The sequence below is a fragment of the Xenia sp. Carnegie-2017 genome, unplaced genomic scaffold (genome assembly GCF_021976095.1).
Source record: "Xenia sp. Carnegie-2017 unplaced genomic scaffold, XeniaSp_v1 HiC_scaffold_13, whole genome shotgun sequence".
Lineage (NCBI taxonomy): Eukaryota > Metazoa > Cnidaria > Anthozoa > Malacalcyonacea > Xeniidae > Xenia > Xenia sp. Carnegie-2017.
In genome coordinates, this window is record NW_025813436.1 from 6,872,938 (window position 1) to 6,897,103 (window position 24,166).

At 33.7% G+C, this 24,166-nt stretch overlaps 5 protein-coding genes across 5 annotated transcripts in view; 3 read left to right on the forward strand and 2 right to left on the reverse strand.

The window, feature by feature from the left end:
- The window catches only part of LOC124433322, a 28,369-nt gene extending 24,547 nt beyond the window's left edge, over positions 1–3,822 (reverse strand). The window contains exons 1-7 of the mRNA XM_046983083.1: positions 3,005–3,822; positions 2,734–2,863; positions 2,496–2,621; positions 2,169–2,279; positions 1,927–2,037; positions 1,716–1,829; positions 46–804 (exon numbers count right to left, since the gene is read on the reverse strand). Coding sequence (XP_046839039.1) covers positions 46–804; positions 1,716–1,829; positions 1,927–2,037; positions 2,169–2,279; positions 2,496–2,621; positions 2,734–2,863; positions 3,005–3,643 — 1,990 coding nt within the window. The 5' untranslated portion in view covers positions 3,644–3,822. The remainder of the gene's footprint in view (positions 1–45; positions 805–1,715; positions 1,830–1,926; positions 2,038–2,168; positions 2,280–2,495; positions 2,622–2,733; positions 2,864–3,004) is intronic.
- Positions 3,823–4,283: 461 nt separating this feature from the next.
- On the forward strand, positions 4,284–13,856 carry LOC124433323 (fibropellin-1-like). Its single transcript, XM_046983084.1, has 21 exons — positions 4,284–4,732; positions 5,234–5,338; positions 5,584–5,697; positions 5,801–5,911; positions 5,971–6,084; positions 6,452–6,562; positions 6,633–6,752; positions 7,905–8,663; positions 9,044–9,160; positions 9,362–9,472; positions 9,730–9,840; positions 9,918–10,028; positions 10,098–10,211; positions 10,330–10,443; positions 10,521–10,649; positions 10,772–10,876; positions 11,465–11,575; positions 11,672–11,941; positions 12,064–12,162; positions 13,035–13,130; positions 13,364–13,856. Exons 1-21 carry the CDS (start codon positions 4,321–4,323, stop codon positions 13,636–13,638), a joined length of 3,609 nt encoding a protein of 1,202 aa, XP_046839040.1. The 5' UTR covers positions 4,284–4,320; the 3' UTR covers positions 13,639–13,856.
- Positions 13,857–15,748: 1,892 nt separating this feature from the next.
- On the reverse strand, positions 15,749–17,086 carry LOC124433325 (progestin and adipoQ receptor family member 4-like). Its single transcript, XM_046983085.1, has 2 exons — positions 16,762–17,086; positions 15,749–16,563 (listed from the first exon to the last, which is right to left on the reverse strand). The coding sequence occupies exons 1-2, from the start codon at positions 17,030–17,032 to the stop codon at positions 15,893–15,895; spliced, it is 942 nt and encodes a 313-aa protein (XP_046839041.1). The 5' UTR covers positions 17,033–17,086; the 3' UTR covers positions 15,749–15,892.
- A 99-nt stretch (positions 17,087–17,185) lies between these two features.
- LOC124459235 (centrosomal protein of 44 kDa-like) lies at positions 17,186–18,665 on the forward strand. Its single transcript, XM_047008748.1, has 2 exons — positions 17,186–17,729; positions 17,864–18,665. The coding sequence occupies exons 1-2, from the start codon at positions 17,321–17,323 to the stop codon at positions 18,511–18,513; spliced, it is 1,059 nt and encodes a 352-aa protein (XP_046864704.1). The 5' UTR covers positions 17,186–17,320; the 3' UTR covers positions 18,514–18,665.
- Positions 18,666–20,224: 1,559 nt separating this feature from the next.
- Positions 20,225–22,169, forward strand: LOC124433326. Its single transcript, XM_046983086.1, has 3 exons — positions 20,225–20,287; positions 20,860–20,942; positions 21,754–22,169. Exons 1-3 carry the CDS (start codon positions 20,247–20,249, stop codon positions 22,167–22,169), a joined length of 540 nt encoding a protein of 179 aa, XP_046839042.1. The 5' UTR covers positions 20,225–20,246.
- Positions 22,170–24,166: the final 1,997 nt, after the last annotated feature.

Sequence of the window (24,166 nt, forward strand, 5' to 3'; positions counted from 1 at the left end):
AATGGAGTTACGCAATTATTTGTTTAACTGAAGCCGTTTATTTACCTGTGTTGCGAAGGCGAGGTTTATGTATAAAGAGAGGTTGAATTTTTGGTGGTAGTTGGTTAAACATGCTTATTTTTGCGTGTCCGCCTATCTTTGGAAGTACATTTAGATCACGATCTGACACATATGATGCACTTGTACCTTTGTTAGAATTTTCAACTGTAGATAATTGGTCGTCAACCAAACCTTTTAATACTGGCTTTCCACCTTTCATCCCTTCGGTAACTTTTGACGGCTTGTCATGATCATTGGTTTGCACGAGTGAAATTTTGTTTTCATCCAGCAATTTGGATTCAGGTTTGGATCCTGCAATTGTCGATTCTTCATGTTTCGTTTGTGAGCTTGTGGTCTTTGTTTTAGTGTTGTCAGCGTAGGTCTTACTCTCCGTTTTCCTTCCTATGTTTCTTTCTAATGTTGTCTTCATCAGCTGCGGTGACCTCATGTTATTTAAGTAATCTTCTGCTAAAATCGTCTCTTTTGTTTTTGTGTTTGTTTTGTTCATTGAAATCTTTGTTAAACCTTCTTTAGAACTCTGTTCCTGTTTCGACCTAGCTTTGTTTTCATTTAATAGTTTCGTGTTGAAATCTTTTGTAAATTTTGGCGCTAAGCTATCCTTATTTAATGCACCAGTTACAGCGTTGTGGTTCAAATGAAAAGAGAGATAAACACAATAAGTAGCCACTATCAATAACACACCATTTTTCGTCATATTTCGCCTCTTATAATAATAAACTATATAATTGGTGTTTAAGAATTTTTATGTTCTCTCACCCCAATTTTACATATGGCATGTCTTCTTCACCTTTTTGTAAACGCTCTTTCTTGGAAACGAAGAAAAAAATAAGCAGGCAGGCTTTCTTTTGTCGAGTTTTGTTTAAACTTTCATGGACGAGAATATTGTTTTCATCAAATTTGGACACGTTTTGTTATCAATGTTTTCTTTTGTTATCATTGTAAAGCTGATTTGGTACCTGTTCTTTTGAAAAATGCTGTTTCAACGGTCGAGAAAACATGTTGTTGACGTTCAAAAGCTGTGCGCGTTTTGCGAATGTCAAACGAAGCAGTTATTTTGGAATATAAAAGCATTCTATGATTTATTTAACCTATATAAATGTTTTATTTAATCTATGTACATTACGATGCAAAAGAAAGAATATTGGTATTTTCTTTAGGTTTATATAATTTTCGTCTAATTAGAACTTTTTTCCCCTGTGGATATTCTTGTTATCTTCATCATCTGCTTTTGTCCATACTAGGTATTTTCTTTAGTTATATATAATTTTCGTCTAATTAGAACTTTTTCCCCTGTGGATATTCTTGCTATCTTCATCATCTGCTTTTGTCCATACACTTTTTAGAGGACATATATCGGTCCATCTCCAGTCGTAGAAAGATAGGATGGTACTAGTTGTTTTGAGAAATTGACAAAACTTCATGAATAGAACAATCTATTTCATTTTTCCTTGATCTAACTCTACTGTTTTCTCATCAACAAAATGAAACTTTTCGTTCATACTGTGAAATATTAAGACCGTTGTCTGTCTGTGGGCGCATTTTTAAGTTTAGGTATGTATAATTCAACGTTAGTTTTGAGTTTTATCTTATTCTCTCTCCTAAATGTTAGTTGAATAATCGAAAAATTCCTTTGCTATTTGATATGTTTTCCTTACTTTCACAGCTCAATCCTGACCATCCCCGCGAACAGGTACAAATATACCTTGCAACATCTTCATGACATGTGCCCCCGTGACGACATGGATTGAGGGGAAAGCACTTGGACTGAACTGGATAAAACAGGTGAGGTAATGATAAGGTTACTACAAACGTTATTGTAGTGCATTTTTCTCACTGTGCATTGATTGCGTAATGAAATATTTTTACCTTGGCAATTCTTTCCGATGTAACCAAAGATACAACTACAATAATATTTATTATCAACTGAACTGCAACTTCCTCCATTTCTACACGGATTTGGCTCACATTCATCACGCACTAAAAATGCGAACAACGTCTCAATAATATCAATGACGTTGTATTGAACATGAACAGCTGATTGTTGTTGCTTTTTACTTAATCATAAAGACTAGATCTTTTGACTCAGTAATGTACAAATCATCCCTTACTCTCACATCGTGATCCCCTGAATCCTCTTCTACAACTGCATTCATAACCATTAGGCACAACGGTACAGTCACCTAGATTCTCACAAGGATTTGGATAACATTTGCTTGCGTCTAAAAAGGAAAGCTTTTCATTTTGCATTTCCAACATTCTTATCGTACATTTTTATTCTAGCTTTTCGTTATAGTAGAATGGACATTCTCCGTTCTCTTTTCACGAAAATCACACATTTATTCGTGAAATTTAATGGTCGTGAAATTTCAACAGCACGACCAAACCTACACTATTGAATAAAACACTTCAACTATCGCTTGTCTTGTTGAGTTTACCTTCACAATGTCTCCCTTTAAAACCTGTACGACAATGACATTTGTAAGATTCTATGTTGTCCACTAAGAAACAGGAAGCGCCATTTTGACATGGATTAATGTCACATTCGGTTAATTGTACAGGAACTGAAAAGAAAGGAAAAGTTGTGTCACTTAAGGTTTTGATGTCTTGTTCTTTGATTCTTGTGCTGTTTATGGAGTTTCAAAGCAATAACATTTTGATTAGAAACAAGCCTACCTGAGGTTATAGGACTCGTGCCAGCATACGTTACCCTTTGTGCTACTGGTATTGGTAGAAAAACTGGTGCTGGTGGAGGGACTGGCACTAATTGAGGAAGTTGATATGGTTTGTGTAGCATGACTGGGACCTGAACGAGTTAAAGGTTCTGTAAATTTCATTCTTTATTATGGTTATATACTGCTACACCTTTTGCTACTTAAGTTAAGTAAAATTAACGATTGATGTACATCGGTAACTAAGTTGCGTTTCCTTCATTGAACATAATTACCTGGTTATAAAAAGAGTATCTTCTCGATGTCTTTGAAGAAGAGAGTGAACTTTTATCCGTAAATGCCGTGGGTATGGAAGATATTGTTTTGGCATTTGTTTCAGACACAAGAGATAAAGGGACCATATGTCCTAAAGAGATCATCTTTCTTTGAGTTAGACGATCTATTTTTATTGGTTTATCGTAACTGAATATTTCTGTTTTCCCTTCTGGTGTTACGTACTCTTCAGGTCCCACTTCGTGTCTTTGTAACTTCCCACTTTCGTCGATGCGAATCGATCTTTGGTATTTTGAATAACCAACAAGTACATTTTGTCTCTTCCTTGATTTTACAGCATTCAACACTTTCATTTGTGTAATCTTATTATCGTTCAAGTTTTTATTTATGGTTGAGTTACCTTCACTCTTTAGTACAGGGAATGTAAGTTGTTTTGTCCTATTCATAATCTTATGTCGTTGATTTCTAAAATTGCCTGGATTGACGTTGTCTTTTTTTGTTCCACTTAAATTTCTAAAATTGTTTCTTCCTATAAATGTTGCTTTTATGAAATCTTTATTGCTGTTGCCTTTCGATCCTTCGGTTGGTTTGAAAACCAAAAAAAATGACATCCAAAATATCCGTGAATGCATTCCAAACATTTCTTAGGTTTCCTCAATTGTCATTTCTGGTCGACTTTTTCCCGGATATTGTTTACGACGCGCCAAATGCTAATTTTAATGAAATGTTAACTTTTCGCATATTTTATGATATGTTTCAATTACCACCCAAAATTTGATATGTTTTAATCGCCATTCAAAATTTGATATGTTTTAATCGCCATTCTTTATGTAACAACCAGTTGCTGTTATGATAAATGCTCATCAGAGCGTGTGATGAAGAAAGGACACACATGAATGCAAATAAACTTATTTTAAAATTGTTATAAATAAAGTATAACCAGTATGTTACAAGAAATGTTTAAGGATTAAAGGAAATGATGGTAATAAAATTAGTATTTCTATGACAGTTGTTTCACATGTGCTTGCTGCTGTTTTGATAGAGGTTGGTTTTAATTTAATCAACCAGCTTAATATATGAGAACATGAGGTCAAATTTTCTAGTGTAGTTAGTTTTTGTCATTGTTTGAAGAATTGGTCTTAGTTGTATCTTCTTCTTCTTTAGCACTCTATTATTTGTTTTATTTCTTCACTTGCGGTGATACAGGTGTTTAATTGTACGCTACATTGATTTCGTAAATTTTGAATTTTATCTTCAATTGCTCTTATTCCATGTTATCATAACATCGTATTTACAGAATTACACCATAATGTAAGTCATGGTCTTTCCAAGCTGTGCTTTTACCATTATAGTTGCCTTTGTTATTTTTACTGACGAAGTATTTGCAATTCGTAAGTTAAAGTCCAAACCAGATTCTCTCAAGATAGGAGACGGTCAAGTGGAGACTGATGTAAAATTAAACGAGAATTTTGACAATGCATTCATTGGGCTTAAAAGAAAACATTTAATTCCAAGTATATCAAGCAAAAACAATGTTAAAAACGAGAGTCTTCTTGGAGAAACTATTTCGCAGCAACGTACGCGTAAAAACTTTTTTAAACAAAATGATGTCAGCAGGAAAACACTGAGCAATACCAAACGTCAATTTGTTTATCCTTTACCATACCAGATGGTGCAATCTACAGGATTCCAGCCTCTTGTTTTTGTAGAAAATCCTATCTTATATAGAGGTTGTTCAATGATCTGTGATCTTGTATAATACATATGTAAATATATATGTAAAATAAATAACAATCATTTAATGAATACACATATAACTTTAAATTGTAGTTGAACAACGACGCTCGTCGTTGGACGTGAAACACTGTGTAGTGAATTATATCAAAATATTGTTCAACTATAATTTAAAGTTATATTGCTCTATCTAATTTGATTTTCAGCACTTTGTTATTTTTTATACATTTTATTTTGTGTGTTTGTGTGAATAAATCCTCAAAATGCTGCAAATCTTTTGCAACTTGTTTAAGTGCCATTCAATAATAATTTATTACCTCATGTTTCTTTAGACACGAAACTTACTGAGTTGTAAAAGAATATGCAGCATTTTGCATCAAGTATCTGTGTCTGAGTTTTCCCATTCAAAATAGGATATATCTAATAAATATCTTATCAAATATGTATATAAATAGTCTCATGTTGACTACATCTTATCTTCATACGTTTAACTTCAGGCGTATGTCTACATCATATATGTTATCATGGTGGTGTTTGTATGAGGACAAAACATGGATTCTATTGTGATTGTCCTCTGCCGTACCTTGGACAACATTGTCAATGTAAGTTGCACTGTTCATAGACTTTTTACTGAGTAATTTGTAGTGTGAAAGAAAGGACTGTCGTCCATCGTGTTTACGCGGGAGATCTTGACTTTGGATTGGTTTTATTTACGATTTAATGTAAACTTTGGGCTTTTTAGCTTTTTCGAGACAGGTTGTTTAAAGGACCTTGTTTTATAGAATGATGTCTTACACGTTTAGACACATTAAGAATGAACGTCGTTGAATTTCTGGACTCTTTTTAGTTAAACGTGCTTGCTGGGAAAACCCTTGTAAGAATGCTGGCTCGTGTACGGAACTTGGTAAAGGGGGATTCTCTTGCACATGCGCTGTAGGATTTAAAGGCAAAGCATGTGAATGTAGGTATTTTTTTTATTTATTTTTGGAATAATACCTATTTTTATGCAGCGACGTCAGACAGATGACATTTGTTGTTACTTTATTTGTATGTTTTTATTTCAGTAAAAAATTTTTGTGATCCAAATCCATGTGAAAATGATGGGATCTGTACCGAAATGGATGATGGGCATCATTGCACTTGTAAATTGGGCTACAAAGGCGACCGCTGTCAAAGTAAGAGAAATCTGGCTGATTTGTCATCATTATCCTTGCCAATGTCTTGTTTGTTTCAGAGAAAGCTGTTTGTTACCCTAACCCCTGCAAGAACGGTGCAACATGTATTGACAGAGACAAGAAGACTCGTGAATGTTCATGTGCTTTAGGATTCAAAGGCGAGCTGTGTGAAGGTGTGTGTTGTTGTTGATTTTAATGACGTGTATATTACTTTACTGCAAACTGTGTGAAGGTGTGTGTTGTTGTTGAATTTAATGACGTGTATATTACTTTACTGCAAACTGTGTGAAGGTGTGTGTTGTTGTTGATTTTAATGACGTGTATATTACTTTACTGCAAACTGTGTGAAGGTGTGTGTTGTTGTTGAATTTAATGACGTGTATATTACTTTACTGCAAACTGTGTGAAGGTGTGTGTTGTTGTTGAATTTAATGACGTGTATGTTACTTTACTGCAAACTGTGTGAAGGTGTGTGTTGTTCTTTGAATTTCATCAGGTGTGTAATGCTTTACTTAAAAAACGAGCATTATCTATTAACAGTTATCAGTGAATGTAGACTGTCCCCATGTACCAATGGCGGAACCTGTATTGATATTACTACTGGCTACAAGTGCGCATGCCTAAAAGGTTTTGCTGGAAGGAATTGCGAAGGTTTGATCTCGATACCTTAGGCAGTTAAAATTTGTGATGCTCACGCACTTTCATGTTTTTTTACGTTTAGTTATTCTATGTCATCCAAATCCTTGCGCCAACAATGGTAAATGTGTAGTGGTCGGGAATACTTACAACTGCGCATGTCCAAAGGTTTACATAGGCCGACATTGTGAAAGTAATACGTTTTATTAAGGTAATAATGTGATAATGATTTTACATAATTTTTTGGTCGGACTTATTCTCACAATAGGTTTGTATACCATGTGCCTACATTTCATTGTGTTTAAATGTTATGAATAACTTCTGTTTACATTCAGTGCATGAAACTAACATTAAATATATTTGCTTTAAATATTGTCCCTATATGCTAGGAGTTGGGTGACAATTCATTAGAACGTTGGAGTGAAATACGTATGTGAACTATGGAAAGTGAATCTCCAGTCAAATGAGCAGCGGTTATGGCACCGACAGCTTTTATGTCCACTTGGTTATGACAAAATGTGTTACATTAAATGAACAGGTTGTATATTCACAAAGAAAGCTCTGACACTCATGCACAAACCTTGATAATGTAGAAATCTTCCATGAAACGATCTTCGCTTATTAAATAAAAACGCTAAAATTTTATTGGGACAATTAATTCAAATATACACAATATGCATGTCAAATAAGATAATTTGTTCACTTTAAACGACAGTAATTAGTTAAAAGAGAGCTCTAATAAAACTTAATCATATTTACATTGTCGTGAGAAGTTTTGGCTCACTCTTTTTATCATACATCCAAAACTCTGATTTTGTTGTTTGAAATTATCATTATTATCCTTATGACTTTAATAAGATCACCCATAACATGCTTTTCAGATCTATAAACTATCTTAAACTGTAGCTATTCTATATTTACATGAATAAAATTAGAATGATTAAATGTATTACGTACCAATTTATAAAAAAATTATTTCAAAGTATATTCTGTCGGAGGTATTTCTTTTTTAAAATGTTAGGTTAGTTGGCAAATTCGATAATTATTTGTTGTATAAACATGACATATTTATGTTAAAATTTGAGCTAAAAAATTCACATATGTATGTTTATTTTACTGGTTGCATTCATAAATTACAGGTGGCCTTTAGCATTCCAGTTTTATTTTGTAACGCAATTTCTTTCGTGTAAAGCGACTTTATTGTTTTTACCAGCGAAGAAAATCGCATCCAGTCCATTGGAATTTTTACAAAACGATAGCACAGAAAGTCGATTGAATATGACATATTTTTTTTTCTTTAGTTGGGCGATGAAATTGAAGATTTGATGTGAAGATTTTATAGCTATTTAGTAACCGTTATCTGACCCAATGACCATCACAATTTTTATAACTTGTGTTATTCTATCCACTGTATGGAGTAAACAAGTAAGATTCGGTAAGAATTTTACGTCGATATTATCTCATCGTGACCTCGTGAAAAAGACAGTTCCATTTAAAGACAAGTTGGATTTTCGTCCAGTTTTCATAAATGAATCCGTTGTGCGAAATGGTGCAAAAAATACCTCACATAATTCAAGTGATATTTTGCTGAAACGAACTATGAATAATGGAGTGGTTAATAATGGAGCAAATTTTGCACTTCATAATTTGAAGCCGCTTCGTTTGAAAACTGCATCGTCTACAGCTCGTTCTCGCCTCGCTATGCTTCATTCATCGACGTTTAAGCCCATTCATATATATGGATCTGTACCATTCAAAACGTTCTTAACGGCTCTTTCTAAGTCCAACGGTCAATCTTTGAATCCCTCTTTACAACCCAACACACATCTAATTCGACAAACTTCATTGCGACCGCTGCCAGGAATAAAACCACTTCAAGGTAGACATTTTCTTTTTCCTGGCGTGAACAATATCCGCATGATGCAGCAGGAGACTGTCCCTCTGTTCCAGGGTAGAGCTCCCCCGATTTCTTTACCCGCTCAACTTGTTGGTGGACCTTTACAAGGAGATTTGCCGGCATTTTCGTCACCACAATTTAACATGGCTGGTTATTTTCCTTATCCATATGTTGTGTATCCAAATCATCCCATAATCCATCATTTTGGACATAGAAAAGGTTCAAACAATTTTGTTTGCTCAATGATAAAGTGTTTGCTCAATTTTGAGAAAAAACTCTTTACGACCTATTTATTTGATCCCACTTTTCAAGGATACGGTTTTGTCTAAGTAAATCATTCTGCAGCAATTTTTAAAATGATGTAAGCAAGCATTAAGACTGTCTTTAATTGAGTAAAACCTTGTCTATATGGAAAAATTGTTTTTATGTGATTGTTTCAATTTCAGAAAAAATCATTCAGCATTGAATTGCATGGCATAGCATTTCTGAAAACATGTCATGAGCACATTAAACATTATGTAGTCAAATTATTTCTTTAATTTATAATTAAAAATTAGGTCACAATATTTTGCCCTCAATTTTTATCGTATGTTCTATAGTTTTCGCGCAAGCCAAGTGTTTCCCCAATCCATGTCAGAATGGAGGTAGTTGCACTGCATTTTCGAAAAGATACGAATGTTCTTGTCCAGCTGGCTTCAAAGGACCAAATTGTGAAGGTAAAGACTCTCGGTGATAAAGAAGATAGAATAGGTTGACTATAGAATATGCGTGTGGGTGAGTGTGATGTTTTCTCAATACGTTTGTCAAAATGTTTTCATATTTTTGATATGTTTTTTGAGCATTTGATATTGTAAGAATACATGTTTCTCTTTACGAAGACGTTTCTTTATATGAACTTAATCTTTTCCTTTCCACAGAACAAAACCAGTGCGTTCCTAATCCTTGTAAAAACGGCGGAAATTGTTATGATGAAGGAGACAATTATAAATGCACATGTATCAGTGGATACACAGGGTATAACTGTGAAGGTCTGTCTGCTTATCAGTATATGTTTCTATTTAGCAATACGTCTTCCTACTTTTTTATGTGTGTCCTTATCAAAATTATAAGATATGAGGTTTTTCATTTTTTCATGTACTGATCAAATCAAAAGTCGTTCGTTTCAAGTTTCTGACACCATTAAATGATCTGGGACGTAAGGTCCGCATTTCATCAAAATAGAATACTTTCACTATAGTATTTCCAGAGGCCAAAGAAATATCATTTTTTTATATTTCTTTTGAAGAGCTCAGTAAGTGCTTACCTAATCCATGCAGAAATGGTGGGACTTGCGTGGAGACTGGGGAGAGCTATCAATGTGAATGCCCAGTGGATTTCAATGGTGTTTACTGCGAAGGTAACCTATCTATAACCGAATGTTAGGTGTTTTCATTTCTTTCATTGTTCTATGTTGCACGTGGTTGTCTTTCCTAGTTGATAATTACTGTGGTAAAAATCCATGTATGAACGGAGGACAATGTACCAATGGAGAGACTGGATACGAGTGTAAATGTGCACATGGCTATATTGGCCACGATTGCCGAGGTAATACTACGTCAGAGTTTCATAATAACATGTTATCGTGATCTATATGTGATGCTATTTTATTTTTAGATTTTGACATATGCTTAAAGAACCCTTGTGAAAACGGAGGAACATGTAACAGAATCAAGGGTGGACAATTTATATGCAAGTGCAATCATAGATATCGCGGGGTAACTTGTGAAGGTGAGAATCATCAAACGTGATGTAAAATAGCTATATTCACGAATGATATACCTGTTTCCTGTTGCTCGCTTCATTTATGTTGATTATTAAAATGATTGGGAGTTATAAATACTTACAGAAAAGATCTCGCCATGTGATTTGGATCCTTGCCACAATGGAGGAACTTGTGTTGAAGATGTCGACCGATATGTTTGCCACTGCACAGAGCGCTGGAAAGGAAGACATTGTGATGGTAAGAATTATGAAGCACTTTTTGTTTTACATGTTTTTGTTGTATTTTAATAAAGTACCGTTTTTTGTCATTTTTAGTACATATTCACACGCCATGTAGTGACAATCCGTGTGAAAATGGTGGCACATGTTTTCCTCTTGATTATGGTGATTATGGTGAATATAAATGTCAATGTCCTCATGATTTCTCAGGAACACATTGTGAGGGTAGGTTGATAAAAATTTATCTTTTTAATCTTTTTAATCTTTTTGTTTTGACGAGACAAAAATAGTCTTGATCGCTGATCTTTTACTGAAAATATTATTACCATGATTTTCTCCCGTTCTAGTGGAAGCACAACCTGTTTGTAACTCATGTCACGAGTATGCCACGTGCAGCAATGGAAAATGTGAATGTATCAAAGGGTACCAAGGCAACGGATTTTTCTGCGAAGGTTGAAAAGTTTAACATTTCTTTTATGATGTACATGAAAGTTCTAAAAAAAACCCTTCTTCAGCCGACAATTCGAAAAAATAAATGACAAAACGCACTACAAGAAACATCATCTTGAAAGTCGAAATATTGCTTTAAGCTTTGTCTTTTGCTATTTTACTCGAATCTTTAGTTTACATGAAAGTTGTATTTTACTCGAATCTTTAGTTTACATGAAAGTTGTTTTTTACTCGAATCTTTAGTTTACATGAAAGTTGTTTTTTACTCGAATCTTTAGTTTACATGAAAGTTGTATTTTACTCGAATCTTTAGTTTACATGAAAGTTGTATTTTACTCGAATCTTTAGTTTACATGAAAGTTGTATTTTGCTCGAATCTTTAGTTTACATGAAAGTTGTTTTTTACTCGAATCTTTAGTTTACATGAAAGTTGTTTTTTACTCGAATCTTTAGTTTACATGAAAGTTGTATTTTAGCGAAATGGCTGAGCAAATCAGGATTATGAGTTATCAATTATCTTAGTGCATAAAAGAATCGTGTGAACATGCATCATTGACGTTCGTATGGATTTCATTTTTTTGATTGTTCAGTTGCTAGTCACTGTCATCCTAATCCTTGCTACAATGGAGGTGTTTGTCAAGATCGTGCGTCTGAATTCCAATGTATTTGTGCTGATGGCTTTATGGGTCCAACATGTCAAGGTAGGTTGCAAAGACTGCTTGTAAAGGTCTATATGTTAGGACATACGGAAACAAAGGTATAGTCCTCCAGTTTGTATATATTTTTCTATTATTTAGTAACACCAACACCTACTCCTACCACCAATATCGAGTCACAACCAAACAAGTGCAACCCCAACCCGTGTCAAAATTCTGCGGTATGTGTTCCCATTGCAACTGTAGGCTTTCTTTGTCAGTGTCCGAAGCAATTTACAGGCAAGTTATGTTCGGAGAATGCCAAAAGCTATTGTCATCCTAGTCCTTGTTTGAATGGTGGTTTATGCACTGAGGTTGTTGATGGATATAAATGTACCTGTGTTGGTCATTTTCATGGTATCAACTGTCAAGGTATTGGACACTTATAGATGCAGTTTGTATTTGCACAAAAAAACTTCTATAAAATACGATTTGGGATTTTAATCATGACACAAGTAACATGAAGTATTTGTGTTATCTTTCTTTATCAACAGTGGATGATTGCGATCGCTGTGATCTCTCGGCTCTTTGTAATAATGGAAAATGTGAATGTCGTGCTGGTTACAATGGTGATGGATATCAATGTACAAAAGGTAATGTCATGTATGTTAATTAAATTGCTTATGGATATCAATGTACAAAAGTTAATGTCATGTATGTTAATTAAATTGCTGATGGTTACCAATGTACAAGTGTCAATGTCATGAATGTTTATTATGCTTGTGTTGTTTTCGCATGCAATATTTCAAAATTGCGTATCATTTCTTTCACAATCCAATTGATGTAGTAGCACACTAAATTTAAAACAAACCAATGTGTGTGAATCTCGGTTAACATTAACGGCGGCAAAATTTATATGTGTAAGTCATTTTGTTTCCACGTTGGAACGGATGGGTCCTAACTTGTTTTATCATGGATAGTTTGGGTTCACGATCTTGATCTTGGATACATTTTAGGATTTATATTATTGAATTTATCCTCCTAAGCTGTTCACTTTATCTCAGCCATAACCTTCACAGCACCATGGCGAAAGAAATGAAAAATATACTCGTTCAACTTAAGTATTTTTTGTCTTTTTTTATCTTTATCGCCAGAGACTTACATGTACGCGCCAAAACCCTTTGAAATGCCTTCTGCTCTCACGTTTTCATTCTGTGTTACGTAGCAGCTTAACAGGTTCCTAAATCAAATTACCCGACAACCAATCGATGGCTTAACGGTTTGATTTGGATTAGAGTTTCAGGAATTTATGTATGAAAATTGAGGCAACTTTAGAAAATACAATTCCCAGCATTTCATGATGAATAACATCCTAAAGATATCACTAACCTAAGGCTGCGTAGCTTTTATATTCACATTTATTGGGCAAGAACCGTCATCTTCAGTCAATTTACATGGAATGTTAAAAGGTTTATTTATATATTAAAATTAAGGAACTTAATACTTAATCTTCTTGTTCATCCAGCTACTGGCTGTTCAGACTGTCCTTCGAATTCAAAATGCGTTTACGGAATTTGTGTCTGTATTCCTGGTCATTTCTTTAATGGAGAACATTGTGCAGGTATGATGGAGATTTTACATTCCACATTCTCATGTATTGTATTTGTATTTTTCTTTCTGTGTGGTAGTGTTGAGCTGAATTTGTCTTTTTTTATCTAATTATTAAAATTATTAAACTTAACAAAAACGTAACAAATGATGTTAATAATAAACGATTTATAATCAGAATCAACCATAAAAATGCTTTAACACAAATCAAAACTAAAAATATTTTAAATCGGTTTTCATCGTCAGCTCCTTCTGAATCCTGTCCCAGTGAATGCAATCCTTCATCTTGTGACCCAACATGTCCGACAACCTGCTGCACATCAACCACTTCCTCACCTCTTACAACAACTCCATTCCCAACCACTCCTCTACCGTCAACAACTTTTTCGCCTCCAACGATTCCTCAACCTCCAGCTGTTGATGTATACTGTCCACCAACTTGTCAATCTCAATGCGCAACTCAATGTCCATCTCAATGTTGCACAAACTACTATTCACCTTGGAACAACTACGCGGGCTGAGTGACGCAACCCAATAGTGTCTTCTAATATCATTCGTAACAATTTAAAAAATAAAGAGAAAAATTTAACCAATTCTTCTATGGTTAAATGAACTGAGACTTACTATTATTAAAACTTTACTTACGATTTGCATGTTGTTTTTGTAAGTTAACACATGCATAAGTTAACACAATATCTCGCACGCAGAGATATTATTGATTAAATGTCTCGCAAACCAAGGAAGGTTCAGTTCACTGATTAGAATATTTACAACCATTCATGGTGTCCAAGGTTTATATTGTTCATGGTCGGCGAAAAAATAAAGAAGTGATGTTAACCACATTAGATGACTTTCGAAAAGCATTTGTGCATCTACAATTGCAAAATCTTTGCAAATGTGAGGAAATTTTTTTAAAATATCAAAAAATATGTCACATTATTTATTCAGATACTACTTAACCTATTTGTGATTTGAAAAGAAAGACGTTTTTCATTCGTGAACTGCTATTTTTTTTCAAGAAAAAGTTCTGAAAGGAACTTAAATGATAGCTTTCAGTGAGTCACTACATTCACCGCACTCACTGAAATTGGCTTGCGCATGCGCAGTGCTACTCCTAAACTACTAGGGTTACGGCGATGATCTTTAGCTCATCGTAAAGCTCTAATAAAGTTTAACTCATATGTTTAAGTCAATATCTTTACAACGAGGACTTCCTTCGACTGACTTCGTTTCGCTTTTCAGAGCAAAATATTAAATAATTTTGAGTGAAAACCTACAGGATATAGAAATATTGCTAGAAGAGACAAGGCATGTCTTTTTCTTGAGCTGTTTTCTCTTTATGAAAAGCTCACTGTACCTTTGAGGCTTTGAGCGAAAATATCGAAAATGGTGGAGAGCAAAAATAAAGCAACGCTGGCCAGCTTTACTTTTCAAATTAAAGTTTTTTTACAAACTTCAAAAGATATTGAAATTTTGTTGAGTGCAAGCAAAAATTTGCTTTGCTATTCCGGGTTGTACGGTCAAACAATGTCTTCCTTAGAAAAATTTAACGTTGCTAAAGCTCTTTGCTTGTTTTCAAGTATTTAGTTTATCCTGTATCAATTTATATCAGTCATTGCAATTATATGTATCTACCTTGTAGGATTTGAAGGTTGGCCTGGGTTTGAAGTTTTTCGCATTTTGTAGGGAAAGAAGCGATATCTTTCACATTTGAAACATGACAAATGAGAAACATGAAAAGTGCATCAATCAAAGTCGTGCTCTAAAACCAAAATGTTGAACAAACAAATAACGAATAAAGATGAAAGGAATTGGAGTAGAATCAAGTGAGAGAGTTGAGTTAAGAACCTCAAAAATGACTTCCTATTTAGGTCTGTCTCTGCTAAAATATTTAATTAAAAAAACATATAGTTTTTTTAATCGTAATACTTTACAACTATTAATCCTTTTTACAAACTGGTTCTCACTAACCACTTGTACTGAACGACCCACTGATAAAACAGTATTTTTCTGGACCTTTGGTAAATGCCATATATACGTCATAGTATGACTCACCATTCAGCGCACTGACACTCATCAAATATCATTTTAAAATAAAATAAATGGTTCAATTATTTCACAGTAACACGAACCTTGACAAAATTTACGACGGGTTTGAGCCGTGTTGTTGCTGTCCACGTTTAAGTTTGCAGATAACACGATAATTTTCGTTTTATGCGAAATTTGCGAATCTTATTTGTGCGTCATGGCTTAAATGTTTTTTACATTGAATATCGAATATCGTACGTGATGTAAATACGACCGCAAGGCTGCTTAGATTAAAAGGAAAAAAAAGTTCTAAAATGCAGGCCAAAAGAACATCGCGATTCAGCTAAAGCGAGACGCACATTGATGATTTTTTCTGCAATACAGTGTTTGCAAAGAAATGGCTAATATTATTGCTGGGGCTTACATTGGAGCGACAGTTGTGCGCGACAACATTGATTTACGCGAAAATCATGGTAACCAGGGAGATTGCGGTAAAAACGTTGCGATGTTTTCCATAAAAAGAATAAAAAGAGGAATAAAGCTGCCAATGAAATATCGTGGAAAGAGACAGTTTCGGTGGAAGAAAATCAAACCAGACTACAGTGAAGATGATTCATAAAAATATCAAATTGTATGAGAATATTTTTTTACAGAATAATGAATAGAAAAGTTAGTCTATATGTATACAATGATTTTAAGCAATATAAGTTTTATCTAATAGCTGAGTTACAAAAATTTTGAACGTGTTCAAAGTGCGCACTCAGTTTCCAGCATCCATTCCAAATCCAAAATGGTAGCAAGATGCAAAATAGGTGGTGCAATCAAAACTATTAGATGCATAATGTTGTGGCTGTTAAAACAGTAGTCAAAACGCCCTTGAATGTATTTTTCTGGTAAACGAGACACATTTAAAAGAGCCCCAACTAGACCAACCATTTCATTGGCTAGCATGTAATAAAGCGTCGTCAATGGGCCTGTCTTATACCCTAAAAATACCATTAACAATCGAATTGGATACAAGCAGAATAACCGAATCATTCCTAACATTATGAGAGGCTTCAATCTGGATTTTGCATCGGATCCTTTTGTTATTAAAACAAAACTGACAATTGTCATGGTTAAATATGCGACTACAAAAGGCCATTGGAGAAGATGAAAACAAAAGAATGTTGCTTTCACAAATGTTATACAACATAAAGCAGTGACAAGCCATATACCAACATAATCGAGCAAGATGAAGCAAGTGTAAGCCTTCTGTCCACCCTTGTGACACATCATAAGATGGTAGACAGCACTAAGCAGGAAACATGATATGCATGTGACATGGTGAATTGGGTACAAATATGGATCAGATTGTAACATTGCAACTTTACTGTAAACATATGGACTAATCAGCAACAAAGTTAAGGCAGCAAGACCTGTAACGAAAGAAGAAATAATAAATATCTCTTACGTGTTTAAACAAAAAATCGTAAATTGAATTAAATCTTAGATTAAATTTTAATTGTCTTTGGTTTCTGAGTCTTTGATGAATATGGAAAATTTTGTTGGTTTTTGTGTCGTTTTGTGAGTAGCAATTTGCAATAAATTAGCGACTTCTAACACGTTCCTGGCCTAAAAATTAATAACAAGCAGTTCTCCGTACATAATGTGCCACCCACCATGCGAATAGATATTGAATGTTTCGTTGTGCCAATAAAACAAACTCTTTATACACTCCCATGTGCTGAGATTCATACGGTAGCCTTCGAGTACGTATTTATTGAATTGCAAGTGTTGTGGAACGCATTTAAAATGATGGAGACCCTTCGGTTTATGACAGTCACACTTTTTTTTAAATTGCTCCTTTTCATCATTGTTATTCTTATTTCTAACATTACGTTCCATTATTTTTTTCTCTGGTATTTAAAGTGTTTAACGTTTTTTCATCGTTGAAATGGTTCATGAATAATATTTCCATAAAAAAATGATTATTGGATGATTATATTAAACACTTACTTTTATGCAATAAAGAAACTATTTACATATTGTACCGCCACCATGAGATTTGATTGGTCGACAAACTACGGTTTTTTGCGGCTTGCCACGAGTACAGTATTTGAAAAATGGCGGAAAATTTTTGAGAATTAAAAATTATTTTAGTTAAAATCAAAATATCTCGTTATAAAGGTAAAAATGACCACTGGAGACTTAAAGAACAATCTCAGGAAACTTCATTTGGAATTGAGGCAAATAAACTATAAAAATACTTTAGATATTGAGGGTTTGAGTATCGGTAGACCTTCTGCTTTCCTACCTATTTTGCACTTCATCTTGACGGAGTTTTCTAACGAATTGACACAATATTTATTCGCCAAAGACTACGAACTGCTTGCAAAAAGCGATAAAAACTTTATGTCTATTGTTTATAAAATAATTCGGGATGAATTCAACACCAAACTGCCTTTAAATAAAGAGCAGTTTTTCTCTGTCGGATTTGCGGAACGCAAGCTGCAACTACTCACGACAGTTATTGTGATTTGTCGAAAGAAGAATGATGACTTAAAACCAAAAAGAAGAAGAAACTTGCAACTAGCAAGTGCAGGTTTGAATTTCTCAATGTTTTTAGTTGTTTTTACTTTTTAAAATCAATGAATGATGGTTAAATTGGTGAACTGATTTGTGAGGTTAGAACTAAGTATCAGAGCAATAGATGAAAGAAAATCATTATTGTTACAGGTATGAAATATAATAAACCTTGTGGCTTTCATAAATCTGATGACATCAAACCTGACAAACACATTTTAGTTCAGGTAGAAAGGAGTCCTGGAGGATTCTCTGGGAATTGCAAGGGATTTGAAAAAATGGAAAGACTTGTTGCCAAAACAGATATTGACACCAATGAATCAAAGCATTTGAAGCATGTCCCAAAACCTTTCCAGAAGCTTGGTGAAAGCTTAGAATCTCCCAAGAGCAAACCTTCCTCTGAACATGGTGAAAATACTAGTCTTATGATGAAAGAAAATGTTTGTCCTAATTCAGTTATTGATCAAACGATCAACAACAGTTTAGAATCATTCACAAGACATGCCAAAAATGCAAAAGCAAGTGATCCGGTCTTCACACAAGATTCAAAATATCATTACACTATCGCAAATGATTATCAGAATGATTCAAGAACCAAGACATGTTTGTATGAAGTAAATAAAGACCAAGAAATTGTTGATACTATGAGAATGCAAGCAAAGCAATTAAAATCACTTGAAGAAGATGCAAAATACAAAAATGATCGCATTGAAGAATTGGTTGTTTTGAATTCAAAGTTAAATGCAAGAGTTATGGTGCTAGAAACTGCCCTTGCATTGCTACAGGAAAAATTACAGATATAAAAATAAAGGTAGTTACATGGTTTTCATAATAAGTTCCTTTGTGTGAAATTGGTTGAATCATCTCCGATCACTAATTGCCAAGACAATGTTTTTACTTGAAAAATGTGAGAAAGAAGTTTTGAAAAAATCTGTTTGTTGTTTTATTTTCTCAACAATGTTATGTTGACATTAATCAGAGCATTTACAACAAAGACTGAACTGCTACCCCTGACATTTCTCAGCCGTTTGGCATTTTTATGGAATTGGCAGCTGCAGAAAATTGAATATTGAGAAGGTGGGGAGGGGAGGCAATATTCTTATAAGGATGTTCTACTTGATTAGTTTCACTTGAAACAATTGCGATAATGATTGTGCAATATAAATGCGTTCCCCCTCAATTATCCATCTTCTGCCTCCCTGTTACTTGAACAAAAATTCATATTAAGTTGGTTGTTTGCAGTGTGCGAATTAGTTCAGAAAAAACGATGTGCAATTTTTTTTACAAAAGTGTTTCTTTAGAGGTATAATCAAATCGATATTACGTTACTTATTACACAGCGCTAATTGCTAAATTAATATTTTTAAACGTGAACAAATTCATATGATTTACGACAGTGTTTTTCGTTAGAACCGTTAATTTTTGCACATCGTTTGAAAAAGTGATGTGCAATCGTTTTCATTTTAGCTAAAACGATGTGCAAATTGCACATTGCACACCGTTAATTCGCACACTGGTTGTTTGATAATTGACTGCATAAACTTATAATTTTCAATTTTATCAGACTTTACATCTCCTTATTTGGAAGACATGCAGAATTGCGTGTGAATTGCCACAAAAACGTTGCATTAGCGCACTTATGCCGTCATTTAGGAGCATGTTCGACGTCAAAATGATTTATAGTGGCTTAATTGAAAATAGCTAAAATCACCTTAATGCTGTTAGTAATGCATTTCCAAATATTAAAATTTACTCGGAAAAGTTTTTGTTTTAGATAGTATTTTGACTATTTTCAAAAGTGAATATATTCATGAATTGAATGCGATGTTTTAAAAATGTTTCGCTTTGCGCTGCCATCGATAATTGCCAAAGATTAAATAACTCTTCATCTTCACAGTCTGAATAGCACGGTTTTATGTTTAGCATTTTCTTCATATTCACTGTCTGCATTGCACGGTTTTGTGCTTAGCATTTTCAACACACTCCAACAAAATGCCTTCAAAATGCTGCAATTGCGATTCAGGGGGGAAGAGGCATGCTCTTGATTCGCCTGAAGATGTTGATGCTCAGCCCCGAGCTGACTCCTAGCCCTAGAATTTATCAAATTCCGCCAATGCTTTTCCCAAAAATGTAAGTTATTTTTTATTGTCTAATTGTGAGCTTTTCAAACTGTTTAATTGATATTTTTTACAATCGTATTTAATTAAAGATAGACGTGGTTGACTTTTATGAATTAGGTAAAATCTCTTTTAACTTTATGTCACAATATTGTATGGGAAATGATACAGCGGTGGAAGACTTGCACAATATACTTAAAGATTATTTCTTTTGTTGAAATCCTATCGAGCATTCATCTCTGTTAATATATATGTAAATTGTACAAAAGCATAGCAACATTTTTAAAAATTATGATAAATTTTTCATTTGCCGACAACTTAAAAGGGTTCCCGATACATATCGCCTTTATTTAAATATTTAATGATACAACTAGCACATGCTATTCTGGTGACGGTTATGTTTGAGTGAAGTGTTAACCATGTACTGGACGTTGGATATGTACTACTCACAATTTGTACGGTGAGGTCTTTTTCATTCACTATATGTGTCATCACCTTAATAGCTCATTTTTTTGTATCTCATTAAGATGGGAAAACACGAAAATTACTAAGTCTTTCACTCTCGTAAACTATCTTGTTGAATGAAGCTTCTGATTATCCTTGACAGCATTTCAGTAAATTCGAAAATATAATATTCCCTTATATATTCTTGCAAAGTGAAAATATTTTTGATGGCCATTCTCTAACATGTATTTGGTGATTGGCTAGTATGTAAAGCTCTCGTCTCAATGTTTAACGTTTTAACCCTATTAGAAAGCAATGTTTCTCGCATTTTATCTGGTAAACGTTTCTAAAAGATGATTTATGTTTTGTCATTGAAAACATCTGTCTTAATTTATCTTATCTGTTGCGTATGCGCTTTCAATCGTTGTTAATGACATTATATAACATGAAATGAGCTGCAATCGCTCTATGCCTGTTTTCGTTTTCATTTAATAGATCGTGTGAGGTTTTCAAAAACTTTGTTCGGTTTTCTTTTGGACGCATTTCTTTGTCCTATTTACTATTATTTACTCGTTTTTTCTTTGAAAGGTCTATCGTTTCCAGTCTAAAACGAACAAATGTTTTAGAAAAAATCATTATTTTGATGCTTGTTCGGAGCAAACTTGTGACAAGTAAGTTTTGTAAAAGTACAGCCTACTGAAATGTATTTGTAAAGTTCTACTGCTTACTGCTTAATCTCATATGTGCCAGAAGTACACCGAGGTCTTGTGTTTAACAGGATTTCAAACTTGTAATGCAATTTACACTTATACAGCAAGAAAGAATGGTCATGTGACTTTAACACCTATGTGCTAGTAGTACCTAATTAATATAGCAGCGTTCTTGGAGTGTTTCACTTGTACAGCAGGTTGCCTTGGGTCGTGTGACTCGTGTCAATTTCATCGTAATGTACTGGGTCATCTAATTAAATTAAACAGTTTAGCCGGATTCTTTTTCTAGCAAGCATTTTTGAAGGACAGTTTGACCTAAATAAAATTTTTGGCTGGCCTAATTACCATTCAGCAATATTATAATTCTAAACAACAGTATTATGTTGATTGAGCTCAAGTGTAAGAAACAGTAGATTAAGGTCCATAAATATTTCACCATGGTTGATATAGTGATTATACTCAAATGGCAAATACTCGGTGATGAAAATAATCAAGTGGAGAACACTCAATGGGTGGATATAACATTATATGCGATATCGAGGACTCAACAAACAAATGGATTGAGATAACAAGAACAGTGGACGTTGTCTTAGTATTCTTTATCTGTTTAACTTCGTTTGACTGAAAAAAGTCTTCATAGCTCTAAAAACATTTCTCTTCTTTGTCTTATGAAGTAAAGTATACTAAAATATCTACGATTAAATTCATGTTTTGTGTTCAGTTGTCGGCAAAGTTGATACTTGCCAGGTGTTATAATTTCATCTCCTCATAGGTGATCGCTATCACACCTACAGAGACATAAAGATACGATGGAGTGCGAGAATGTACTGTCGACAGTCCCATACTACTGGTGATCTTGCTAGTTTCTCAAGTCAGGAAGATGTTGAAGAGATGATTAAAACAATGCCTGACAAAGATCGCTCTTATTGGACTGGACTTAAGTACATTAATTTGTGGGTATTTAGTGATGGAAGTGATTCAACATTTGCGATTTCAAAGACGAAGAGCTTTGTTACAAAAAATCTTCTCTTAAATCGTTGTGTGGTGATCAATGGTTACGGTGTCTTGACTCTTACGTCTTGTTTGGCTCGTAGACCTTTCATATGTCAAACTGGAAATCATTCTGGTTTTTCTGTTTACTCGCCAAGTCTTGCTATCGGTAAGATTAAAGAAATAAATTTAGAATGATGTTTCTCACTAACCTCATGTCTCCTTTGTAAATTCCGATTTAATGATTAGCTTGTGTCAACTACATGTAGCTAAAACCTTAGATCAAAAAATACGTCATCGGAGCACACGTCACTCCTAAACTCTGGAAACGTGTGCAGCAAAAGATTATAAACTATAATCTATACATTCTGTCTTCCGTAATAATGAGGTGAATTTTAGAACTGAAAGAGCGGGTTTATTTGACTAAGATGTCATTGACAGCTTTCCCATATATTGATTAATTTGCTCTTTACTTGCAAAGAAAGCTAAATTTTTTGTAAAAAAATCTACTTGCGTGCATCTACTGTGATTAATTAGTCGTCAATCCAACTTTACACTGGATGGACAATGCGTTCGCGAAGACATTTGTCACGTGCCTGCAATTATTGCAGTAGTTATAAGTATCTTACGTGCAGGTTGTAGTCTAGAGAAATCCACTAACTTAAGAAACGTAGAAAACGAATACCTTAAAAAAAACAGAGAACCTGAATATCTTAGGAAACAGAAAACATGAATATCTTAAGAAATAGAGAACATGAATATCTTAGGAAACAGAGAACATGAATATCTTAGGAAATAGAGAACATGAATATCTTAGAAAACAGAGAACATGAATATCTTAGGAAACAGAGAACATGAATATCTTAGGAAACAGAGAACATGAATATAGTATGAAGCAAAAAACATGAATATCTTTGAAAACGGAGAACCTGAATATCTTAGGAAACACTGAACATGAATATCTTAGGAAGTAGAGAACATAAATATTTTAGGTAACAGAGAACTTGAATATCTTAGGAAATAGAGAACATGAATATCTTAGAAAACAGAGAACATGAATATCTTAGAAAACAGAGAACATGAATATCTTAGGAAACAGAGAACATGAATATCTTAGGAAACAGAGAACATGAATATCTTAGGAAACAGAGAACATGAATATAGTATGAAGCAAAAAACATGAATATCTTTGAAAACGGAGAACCTGAATATCTTAGGAAACACTGAACATGAATATCTTAGGAAGTAGAGAACATAAATATTTTAGGTAACAGAGAACTTGAATATCTTAGGAAATAGAGAACATGAATATCTTAGAAAACAGAGAACATGAATATCTTAAAAACAGAGAACATGAATATCTTAGGAAACAGAGAACATGAATATCTTAGGAAACAGAGAACATGAATATAGTATGAATCAAAAAACATGAATATCTTTGAAAACGGAGAACCTGAATATCTTAGGAAACACTGAAAATGAATATCTTAGGAAGTAGAGAACATAAATATTTTAGGTAACAGAGAACTTGAATATCTTAGGAAATAGAGAACATGAATATCTTAGAAAACAGAGAACATGAATATCTTAGAAAACAGAGAACATGAATATCTTAGGAAACAGAGAACATGAATATAATATGAAGCAAAAAACATGAATATCTTTGAAAACGGAGAACCTGAATATCTTAGGAAACACTGAACATGGATATCTTAGGAAGTAGAGAACATAAATATTTTAGGTAAAAGAAAACATGTATAAAACACGAATTTCTTAGACAACACGAGTACTTAGGGATTGCATTACGAAAACATACAGCTACTAGATCATCAATTATAATAAACGTTTGCCTCAAGAAACGAACTAAATCATGGTTTTTATCATAAAAAAGTTTTGACCATTTTTACTGCCCTTAAAAATTTCTTACTATTGTATTTTTCTGTCCATTTGCACATAAGATCAGGCTTTCGTGAAAGAAGGAAAATGTTTATTAGTTTATGTTTGTTTGAAGTACAAGATGTTAACAAAATGATAAATATATAGTTAATGATAATTGATCATTACATGATGGCTGTCGTTATTTATTGGCATCCAGTGGCTTTTATTCTGTTTCTGTTTCTTATGTTTTTCATCACATATTCCATATGAAAGGTACGTTTTTATTTGTATTTTTTATTGCTTTTCATATACAGACG